This window comes from Apostichopus japonicus, chromosome 8, assembly GCF_037975245.1.
Source record: "Apostichopus japonicus isolate 1M-3 chromosome 8, ASM3797524v1, whole genome shotgun sequence".
Taxonomy (NCBI): domain Eukaryota; kingdom Metazoa; phylum Echinodermata; class Holothuroidea; order Aspidochirotida; family Stichopodidae; genus Apostichopus; species Apostichopus japonicus.
The window spans coordinates 11,446,348-11,458,574 of NC_092568.1; the positions used below are offsets into that span (position 1 = coordinate 11,446,348).

At 36.6% G+C, this 12,227-nt stretch overlaps 1 protein-coding gene across 1 annotated transcript in view; it reads right to left on the reverse strand.

The window, feature by feature from the left end:
• Positions 1 to 3,533: 3,533 nt before the first annotated feature.
• Positions 3,534 to 12,227, reverse strand: part of LOC139970624 (peroxisomal ATPase PEX6-like) — a 77,949-nt gene continuing 69,255 nt past the window's right edge. The window contains exon 18 of the mRNA XM_071976477.1: positions 3,534 to 4,569. Within this exon, the coding sequence (XP_071832578.1) occupies positions 4,430 to 4,569 (140 nt within the window). The 3' untranslated portion in view covers positions 3,534 to 4,429. The remainder of the gene's footprint in view (positions 4,570 to 12,227) is intronic.

The following is a 12,227-nucleotide window of genomic DNA, read 5'->3' on the forward strand; positions in this document are numbered from 1 at the left end:
CTTGAACGGGGAGGGCACACCCCTCGCCTGGGTGACCTAACAAACAATTGCTCCCCTGGGTTACAGCCTATATCGGGACATGAAAATTCATCAATTCAGGTGTAATTAAACCTTAAATTCTCTGACTCTCAAACATTTGGCTTTGCCCCTTACACGCCACACGCTTGCATAAATGAGAAACAACAGATATATAAATTGGTTTTCAATATATTCATCATCTTTTTTTTTATCATTTTTGGTGAGATAAGCAACACAAACAATAAGCAATCATGATCTGTTGACTCTTTATTATTTTTTTATATAAAACTCTCAATCAATGTGAAATAAAAAGTTGGCAGCCACTGACATATGAGTTGTAGCTATAGTCTATGATAACGTTAATTATCTGCAACAACTTCTTCGGGATAAACAGCATCATTTCTCTACCTGAATGTCTGGGGCATTAAATAACTTTTAAAAGTAAAGGACCCCACTAACTGATGGCTTAGTTGGGAATTTGACCCAGTGACCTCTGGGTTGCAAAGCCCAGAGGTCAAAGAAATCGTCATACACCACAAACATACAATAAACAACTTTGTTTCATACAAAATATGTACTATAATACATAGTTCAAACTGAGTCAAGATAGCTGCTAAAATTGCTATAAAATGACTGGAATTATAGCTACATTTGCATATTTCATAATAAACAAGTGACACTGATCCCTGGCAATCCACTTAATGCTCCTTTAAGTTAATTGGTTTTGACGATTGCTGCAAGGTTCCGCTACATGAGTCCTATCCACATCGCTAACGATGCATTAATCCGTAAGCTACTGTATACATGGATTTAATTAGACACATCACTGAATTCAAGTAACTTCTTACACAATTCATTTCAATGGAACCACGAAACAATCATAAAACACTTCCGGACTATTTCTCATTGACTGGATCTGTCTATAAATTTTGTGATATTTCATATATATACAAAGTGGACGTAATATATATATTTTTTGCTATTTCTCGTGTTTTTTTGGTAATTAAAGAACGACTTTAAAAGCCAAACAAATGAAGGTTTTGTATCAGACAAATTATTTAGGAAAGAAACTATGATCAATGCATGCAATTACGATAACAATACGGTTGTTTTGTCGAGTGAGAAAATTAGTTGAAATTAAAGCAGCATTTATAGCTGATTTTGGTATAAAAATTTAGTTCACTATAACAAAATTTTTATTCAATGTACAAAGAAAAAGGGGGGGGGGGTTGGGGAGAAGAATTTAAGATATACTTGGGAAAATTTGTGGCCTGCTGTTTACCAGGTGATAAAAATGGTAGAAAAATGGTAGAGTCCGGATGACATATATTTTGAGAATTGCTGTACTATTTATTTCTTTGCTATACTAAATACTCGGTAATAGGTCTTCAATTGGTTGACAATGTCAATCTATCATGGTCTGTTTCAATGCTAAATATCTTCCTTTGAAAGTGAAATTTGGTTAAAGTTGATGGAGCTTATTAACAACTGGGTGCCTCAGAGGATGATGACAGTATAGATCAAACTAACAGTTGTATAATGATGTAAACTGACTTAAAATTACACACAACTACTTTAATATACTCTAACTGCTATATTGGTATACATGATGCATTTCAATTACGTTGGTCACACACCCCCCAGACGAAAATAATTCCTGGCTTTTAAAGCAAGAGTCAAGAAAACCCTGGGTTTCCCTGGATCTCCAAGCTTTATTCCTGCCTCAGGTAGCCAGGATTTTGAAAGTCCAGCCTTTTCCTGGCTTCACCCAGCCTCACAAGTCCGCAATAGGCAGGAAAAGAGAGTGGAATGCTGTCCTGGCTAGGCAGGAAAAGCCAGGATTTTGAAAGTCCAGCCTTTTCCTGGCTTCACCCAGCCTCACAAGCCCACGCTAGGCAGGAAAAGCGAGGGCAATGCTGTCCTGGCTAGGCAGGAAAAGCCAGGATTTTGAAAGTCCAGCCTTTTCCTGGCTTCACCCAGCCTCACAAGTCCGCACTAGGCAGGAAAAGAGAGTGGAATGCTGCCCTGGCTAGGCAGGAAAAGCCAGGATTTTGAAAGTCCAGCCTTTTCCTGGCTTCACCCAGCCTCACAAGTCCGCACTAGGCAGGAAAAGAGAGTGGAATGCTGTCCTGGCTAGGCAGGGAAAGCCAAGATTTTGAAAGTCCAGCCTTTTCCTAGCTTCACCCAGCCTCACAGTCCGCACTAGGCAGGAAAAGAGAGTGGAATACTGTCCTGGCTAGGCAGGAAAAGCCAGGATTTTGAAAGTCCAGCCTTTTCCTGGCTTAACCCTGCCACAGACATAGCTTCTTTAGGCAGGAAAAGGCAGGATCATTCGGCTGTTACTTTGCAGGAATTCATTTTGGAAGCCCATTCCTATCCTAGCTAACTCACAAGATATATCTCATATCATACTCTATTTACGCCCTGTAAAATCTCCTTTACGTCATATGGCTGGAGTGAAAACACTGTGTAGTGTGGAGTTGTTAGTTGCATGTGTGTAGATATATGAAATGGTTCGACAAATTTTTTCGAGAAAATCGTGACTATTCTTCATTCTGTATGTTAAATTTAGGTCCATTGGTTATTTTTAATTCAAAACTTAAATCATGCATTATGTAATCATCGATTCATTGAAATATGAGCAAGCAAGATACAAGCAAATACAAAACTTGACAAAGCGTAACGTTAACATTATAATACCAGACACACCTGTCTTGTAGTATATGTTCCTACTTTTTCTGGCATTCTCATTTCTAGCGGTCTTTCCGTTAAAACGTTTGCTCATTTCTTAAACCGGTCTGAATGAGTAGGCTATCTTAATAGTAAAACAATATTTTGGGCAACAATTATGGAGTTCTAACTTGAAATTATGTGTTCGCAAGTACCGCATGCTGCGATTTGACCTGAAGGTCATCGAAAGCCATGGATATCCCACCAACAGAATACTACCATGAAGAGGAGAATTGCTGCTAGGTATTAAGCTCCTGAATGAACATCAAACCACTCAAATAAAACATTAACAAGGCATTAGAGAATATTTCCAACGACGACGGGCTTAGTTTTGGGTCTGTCAGAAAAGCTGATACCTTAAATTTAATACCTTAATATTTAAGATGACATACTAAATGTCTTTTTGTAAGAATAATGCAGAGGTAAATTGCCCCCCCCCTCCCTCTCCCCCTATAAAAAAAAATTGCACTTCTATTTTATGAGACAATCAGAATAATCCTTCACCTTTGGAAGGTTAGTTTTCACATCTACTGTTCACAAAAACCCTAATGGTACATTTGAAAACCTGAAATGATGATGCAAGTCATGGAAAGAAAATGAAAGAAGAATGAGGATATCCCACAAAAGAAACCACATATTGTAGTTCTTCACCTACATATCTCCTTTCCCCACATGGGGGTTTAAATGCAAGGATAAAACTTGTTGTTTGTTTTCTTAATATATCCACAGTACACATTGGCAAGATGACAGAGTGACGCAAGTTAATATGAAGCCAAACATGTCTCTTTGATACAACAGTGTATTTTTAAATCGCAAACAGGGAAGCTACGATTTTACCCAGCTCAGCAAAAATTCTGTCGAAACTGCGTCATTTCCATGACAACAAAACCATGGAAACCATGGAAGACCCTGGATGGACACGTACAGTATTCCTTTGGTTAATGACATAAGTCTGGTCACCTCTATGAATACAGGAGACTATCATTTCATTTCAGAATCACCTATAACTCTACTTCTATTTACCTAGATCCAATTTACTATTCACTCTCACACAGCTTTATTATTTGTTGTTTTTTTGGCTTCACTTTTTCTTCTTTCTTAAAAACTTTCTAGTTTTGCAGCAACACCTCCATGTAAAATATCACACACCTTTAATAGCAGCAAAACTGCATAGCCTGCACATCTTTCTCAGCAGATACACCTTGGATGTTACAAACCAAATTTTCCATTCAAGATTCAAGATGGCAAGTATATTGTCCTTTTCAAAGTCACCGAGTTAACAGCTTGAACGCACCTCAATTTGGCAAGACGATAATTATGCTGAGTAGGGTTCATTTTTAAGGTACAAATTCTTCTCAGTCGGTACCTGAGTAACCTAACCCTTCCTAAACAAATCCAACATAATCAACCCTATTATCATACATTGCAATTTACCTGAATGCAAGATGAGTGGACCTTGAGTGGAATACAGACCACTAGGTTTTGATCATTCTATAATTACTGATTGACCATCCAGCTTCCTTAATTAATTCTGATATTCCTTATCTCACCCCCTCCCCCCCCCCCCCTCCCCCTCCTTTTTATGTTTATTACTATTACCACTTTACACATTTGACAGGGATTTCATGACTCATGAGCAGTATTTGCTACTTATTATTCATCTTCATAACATACTCATCGGTCACAACCTTTGAGAAATCTGTGCCTGGATTATTTTGTAATGTTGAAGCTCTTGGTCAGAGACTGAAGGAACCAGTCTATCCAAGGCAGAGATAAAGTCCATCTCTTCCACCACAATATCAGTCTGACTGATAGTATCACCTGAAGAAAGAAAAGAAAAGAGAAAAAGTCCTTTTTTTGACATGATATATAGAAATAATAGATGTTGCTATTCAGTGTTTCAAATTTCTTATATTTTATGTGATAAACTGCAGTCACTAAATAGAATTCCTTTCTGCCCTTCCGAAGGCTTTCACAACAATATTTTTGTATCTTTAAAGTTTGGGAAAGTTTTCATTCTCCTCCACATCAACTCCATGTACAAAATGCATATCTGTAGATCCGTTCGTTCTTTAATTTCATTTTGAATTTGTATGAAATTTTGAATTAAAAAAAAAAAAAAAAAAAAAAACCTGGCTTGAAAGTTACCTAACTGTTGTTAAGAACAATAAAACCATCTTAAATGGAAAACACAAGTTTGCAAAGTAACTCTTCTGAAAAAGTATTACACAAGTGGCATATCAATAATAAGCAATTAGACAAAGGAGGAGCTAATTGAACTGTTTGTTATTCATGAAACATTACGTGACCAAATTTATGTAACGAAACTTTCTTGAACAACAATCACTTACAACAATAAAATATGTGTTTACAAACATCAAAAGATTGTTAATTAACTTCAACATGCCAACTGTGTGATGGAACTTTTACCTACTAATTAATTTTCCTTCTTTGACATCATCCAAACTTGTTTTGTTAACATGGGGAATGGTACAGGAAGATGGAGGATGGGGGGGGGGGGGGGGGAAGGACTAGCATAAAATCTTTGCACACATACTGTAGTTATGAGCAAGTGGCACCCATATTACCCTGCAGAAAACAGTGCAAAGTTGTGGAACGAAGGAATATCTGTCCTAACAGCTCTCAGCCCTGTCTCCCTTAACATCACCTCTTCAATGCAGTTTAATAAAAAGCTCTTGAAATGTTTCAAAAGCTCTCAAAAACTTCAACATGCTCTGGTGGAAATTTTTTAAATTCCCATCAGATTCATTCAAGTCTCCTATGACATTGCTCTGTATAAATGGTTCAACCTGTTCTATTTTTCTAAAATGTGCAATTATTAAACTGGTAATTAGTCTTAGCAATTAAGTAACAATAACGACATATTCTGCCGCTATTCTCCTATAAAAAGAAGCCAAGTTGTCACTACCTTTAGCTCTCAAAGGTTTGTAGACATGTAGGACTGGGTCTTGTATAATATTTGTGTTTTGCAAGCAAGATACTTTGATGATATAATTTTCTGTTGAAACACTTTTGCAGTTTTGTGCTCACCAATTAACAAATCCACTGCTTTAACATGAATTGAATCCGGTATATATTGGAGGGAAGAATATCACGCCCATAATTGAAACCCTTTGCCTCCTCTTTATAGCTATGTTGGTACTTCATAGATTTCAATATATCAAAAACTGTTTTTTGATATTTTCTACAATACTGCAGGTCAACAGAAATGCATGCACTTTATAGTGGTAGTGAGTGATGACTAAACATTGTTTACAAAAAATTAAATTCTACGAAAAACAAAGGTTGATCATAAAAGCAAGCTTATATAAGTTGCTGAAATTATTATTATTATTATTATAAGTTCATGCAAATGGTTTAATGAGCCAATTAATCAACCTTGGAAGGAGCTGTAACCACTCCATGTGGCAGTAGGTACCCTAAAAAATGTATGATTTATCAATGAAGCTGTTATGTCTAAGCCAACTTGACCGTTTCAGAGTACACCCCCCCCTCCCCCCCCCCTTAGAGAGAAGCAATACTAACCATAATCTTTATTAGCCTATACAACAGTGATACTTGGGATAAGAAAATCAGCCCCAAAGTAATGACAAAAAATGTCTGTTTGATCATGTCTTCAAAATCCTTTTTTATTGTACTAGACAGAGGACTTGAGCAAGTATAAAATGAAACAAATGAGCAACTAGCTTTGCTTGTATTTTTTAAGTTTTACTCTCCTTTCTCATCCAACACTTTTCTTCCTTTTCCATTGATATTGATTGAGGTGGCACAAGCAAATGTTAGAAAATATTGAAAAAATGATGACCTTCTGATGGCATCTTTTGATAGAAATCCTTCCTAATTCCACAAATTTTAAAGTGAAAAAAAAATGAGGAGAAATTGTTCCGGAAATTTCACATCATAATCACACACTGTGACATCACACACGATGAAAATGGCAGCACCATAAATGCATTTTAAAACAATGGCCTCTGCCAAGAGATTAAGATCTTTCTTAGTTTATATACGTAACATAGTAGAAATTGTTCTCCAGACAGATAGATTTCTATCACATACTTTAAAAAAAGTGATGGTTTGGATTTGATTATTTTCCTTTTTGATCTAAAGGGAGTTTGAATGTTACGTCACTTGTCAGATGTTGGAGGGGGGAATCCATTACCAGCGGAGGAAGTGACGACTTTTCATGACATTGTGATACAGTATGTGACATTTTTCCTTCCTTGCCTCATTGTTTCTACTCCAGGTGGTGAAATCTTTGGATTGTAAGAATCATATCACTTGCAAGGTGGCATTTGGAATTTTTTCAAGTTGAAATTTAGAGGGGGGAAAACCCCCAAAACCCAAACAGCGAACAATTGACACACTGTATGTATTTACACCTAAAAACTTAATTTTGCGGTTAGATTTGATGGAATTAACAATAAAAAGACAAGATTTGCATGAGCGTTTGTGTCAAACACACATGACAGCTACATGATGCTCAAGGCCACTACATACTACTATAAGGACAGAGACAGTACTGTATGTAGTTTACAAATTAAAAGTTAGGCCGCGCTAATCACATTTGAGCCACTACCTGTGTTAGCTAGTAACAAGTAACATACTGAATGATACCAGGTTGACAGCTTTCAAACATATGCTCTGTTTCTTTGCAAATAGAATTCATCCCCAACAGCAATATTTTTCCCCCCTATGATACAAGTTTAAAATATTGATTTAGTATTTTAGTTTTTCGTTGATGGAAAATGAAAACATGTTGGTTTGGTCTCGAGTGTTGACTCGAGGCTTATAGTCGACAGTGAGTCTTTTTTTATATGCAACAGTGACCTATTAATAAGTGTTACTTTGCAGTAAGGCACAATGAAAACAAAACATATTCATGTATGTTGACTGTGGGGACTGCAAATAACTGGCAGGCACATATTACAGTCTACTCTTGATATAAACTAATCACTATCCTGTTCTGCAGGCTAGAGGAAGGAAGGGGTTACTATTAATACTGTTCTAAATATAACACAGAGAGAAAGTACTGAGTCTTTATCATTGCCAGTATTGCCATAAACATTCAACACAACTGTCATCAATCCCACTGAGGGACTTGTCCCAAATTGTAGTACCAATTTCCATCCCGGCTATTGACAAATTTTAGCTTTCAGTGCTAGAAGGAGAGAATGAATAACCATGTATCACACCTTGAATCTTATTAATAGATAGGCTAACCCCCACCATAAAATCAAAAAGAATTGAAAGATTCAATCCCACATGCAAAGCAATGTCTACATTTGGCACAATTTACTGGCATCTTGCATAGTTTTTTCTTCTTCTCCGAGTGTTAAATTTCAACCCATTGTTGTTGAACAACAATTTTGAAATGGATTCAAGGTGTCCTATTAAGAGTAACTTCTACTTATGTACAGGGGTGCATCCCTGTATACTTCTATGGGTCTTCAGCACCCCAAAAATGAAATAAAGGAGAGGTAACCCCCACCCCCCCTCCCCTCACCCTACCCTCCACCACTGACAGACAGAATAGTACAAAATATTCCTAGTGTACGATTCATAAAAGCATGTAGAACGTATGTACTGTACAACATCAACAGTTGAAGAATTATTCAACATTATGTCCACAGTTGCAAACTATAGCACCTGTTTGCATCTTTGACTTGTAAAAGCAGTATTTTTGTACTGAATAGCTGGAGACCTTTATTTCACAACCCATATAGGAATCTAACACTACTGAATGAAATTGAGTAGGACACCATCCAGCTAAAAACAGCACAAGGGAAATCAAAATGAGATTACCCGTTATTATAGTCACTGTATGTTACACACAACAGCTCTTGCTGAATTGACGTCTCAATTAATATATACAATTCTTGCAAATGTAAATACTTTTCACTTGCGATGCCTTAGCACCTGTAAAAAACCAATGCTTATCTCCCGAGACATACTGGTAATTCCGCTGAAAATGTCAGGTTGGAAAATTCTAAGATGATAACGCCTCCAGACATTACATGGCTTTCACTAGGCAAATCTAATTGATGTGTGTGTACGTGTTCACAGGGACATTCATCCATGTATCAAAATGACGTATAGACAAAAAAACAACGGACAAAAAAAAGCAAAAAAAATAAAACAGACAAGACGTGGGGAGAAAACCCCATCACTGACAACTGAGAGAACAAAAGGAGAGGCTAGTCCCTTGAATGCAGAAACAGACATTGAAGACAAAGAGACAGACATTTAATCTTCCAAAGATGTTGACAATATCTTGTAGGAACAAACTGTAGTGCTTCGTTCCATATGACGTGATCGATGTTTCAATACATTGCATTTATAGTCTTGGCTAATAGTTGTCTCAGGTTTGTTGCCACAGGTAAAGAAACACACACTTTCACACACATGTATGTCAAGTCCATCTATTTTCACATGGTTTTAATAGGCATTTACACAGGAACATCATGTGATTTAACCTGTGAAATTGGATGTCAAAACACAGGTATATAATGCATGTTATATGTGTTTTGATATTTTGGTATTTTAACTGAGATAGCATGTGATCACTAGTGAAGTAACCACACTTTTTGGGGGTTTTGTTTTTAAATGAAACTGGGTTTTATTGCTAATGGTACAGTATACAAAACTGGAGTTACCATAGCTGTGCATTACAGTAATAATTGCTATGGGGGTGAGTTGTGTTTATACCCTCTAATGATCACTAAAATGCAATCATGAATATGTTAATATTTTCGTCAAAATACAATGTTCTGTAGAAATGTTATTAATTTCCTCTGTGGATATGAGAGTTGAATATAAGAAATTTAATTATTAAGTAAAATAAAAACAATTTCACAAAAATTTTGCCTGGATATTAAACATCATTCACTCTGTTGTTGCAAGATACATTCACAAAAATGCAACCAACTTTGAAAAATTTGGATCTTCCCCATACAAGATGCTGTGAGGGTGTGGCTTTGACCCATATAGATGTACCCATATAGATATACCATCATTATCAAGCAATCAACTTTCGTTTATACAGGAACATCCCATTACTGTTATCATGTGGATGTGATATATTAATTGATGGTTAGGAAGCTTAATGATTGTATCCTAGCAGGGGATTGTTCATTGTGGCAGTAAAGTCAGCTAAAACAACTAGATATCACCCATAAACTATGAAGGCCACTGTGCTTTTCCTCCTTTGGAAAGCAAGTTTTTTTGTGTGTTTTCAAACAATGATGTGTTAATACTGACTGTGGCAAAGCCTCAGAGTCAAATTCGAGATTGTATGTATTTTAGATCCTCCTGCAAGGATGAACTCGCAAAGAAGCCTCATTGGCTTATCAAAGCCGCAATTAGCTGACCAAAGTCAGTCTCTTAGATTCATATTTAATGTCCATGATTATGAAATTGTCAATTGTCAACAACTCTGTAACTGGACGACATACATTAATCTTGGAGTGACTAGAACTGGAGACCTTATGATTGGAAGGCACCGGCGTTAACCACTGAGCTAACACTCCTAGTGTATATGTCGCATATGTCTTCTGCATATATCTGCATTAAATATATCTTCTGCATCAAAGTCTGAAGGTTAGCAAATCTTTTCTAAAGTTCATGTGCACAAGAAGAAACTTTAAGAAAGAAAAAAAGGAAAAAAAAAACTTATTTTGTTCTGTCTCTGTCCTGGGGGAAAAGACAATCACCAATATTTAATCTCCATGAATCTCCTTCAGCACAGAGTTCTGTGCTATGATTGCTAAATCATAAACATATAGCTAAAAGTCCCAACGGAATTCACCTCACATTTGTATGTCTTCGTTTTATAATAATCACGTAGATAAATCTGTACAGCCAACAAACTCCTCACCTATTAGGCACTACATTCTACAATTTAGCAAATTAATTCACTAGAAAGCATTTTTTCTTCCAAAATCACTGGTTAATGGGATGCTGTCTAGAAAATTACCCTTAACAGAGTAACTGATTTTTTCTTATTCAGTGGCCATTTCAAACTCATCTTTCAATTTAAGAGCCTGCTGACATTTTGAAGAAATATATCAACACTTGAAAGATGACAGCACTCAACATATACCTTGGAATCAAATGAAAGAATCCTTCCCTGCAAACTGTCAAACTCTGAGTACTTCAAAGTCTTAACCAAACATGTCACACAAAATGCTCTATAAAAGAGTACAATTTCGAAATACCCTGGATCCGAAAAATTTACATGTTATGATTTAATATCACACAAGACAGAGCGACTGGCAAGAAACGTAGGGCAAATAGGTTGAAAAAGTCTGTCTTCATCCAGCAAAATGTGCCTTGGAAATTTTCCTCATAAATTATGCTTGCAGTCACTCCTTTGTATGATAGTTGCTGCTACTCCTTCTCCTGTTTGACAAAGTCAAGCAGGATTACCATTAGATCCTTGTAATGTGTTTTCATCGTAAGAAGTGTATTGTTGTCCAACAGGTATTTATCATTTTGTTATATGATTATTCTTTATTAAACTGAAGTATTCAATTATTACTTACCCTATGACCAAATTTGCATGTTTTTATTTTTTAAATATCATAACCAAAAGCAAAAGCAATAAAACCAGAGCAACACTGAACGTAGACAGCTGGGGTCATTAAGTTATTCCTCTCCTTTTCTTGTGGAGCCCACAACTCACTGATATATATATTCTTTTTGAAGGTGCGATTGGGTGGGGGGGAGGGGTTGGGAGGAAGAGGGAGGGAGATTTTTCTGTTGTGATCTAAAGATAGAACAAACTACATGAATATAAATAACTTTCAGTATAAAACATTCAAGAGTCTCCATCCATCTAGCAAGGCCAGTACAGCACATCAAAAAGAGATTGTTCTCGCCTCTGCGCCTCTGCTTAGTTTTCAGATACAGTTAATTACCCGAAGCTCAAGTCCACCTACCAGCCGACGATATGCTAGGTTCGCTTACATCAGTGGGTTGTAAAAATTCATGAGTATTTATTTGCATTCTACAATCATGTAAATTTATTGGTGGGTCGTTCACATCTGCATAAAGTACTGACTATAAACAAACACATTCAAAGGGCTTGCCCTTGGCACTGACGGCAAGAAGGCGTCATTAATTACCGATTGGTGTTTCCCCTAAACTGATGTCAGAACAATGTTGTGAATGTGGTTACATGACAATCGGTGCATGATCATGCAGATTGTATAGTGTGACATGCTCTAGTTATCTCCAATGCCCAGCTGCTCAATATTTAAACCATCTGCTCTGCAGTTATAACCTTACTGAAATCCCAGATCTGGCTTTACATCTGGTTTCATCTGGCCATAACGAGCCTTTATATGGCCAGATAAAACCAGATATACCGTGATATAAAGTCTATCCGGATATTGAGATTAAGTTTTATTTTGGTCATATAAAGGCAGATATATCTTGATATACTGTACAGTTATTCCAAA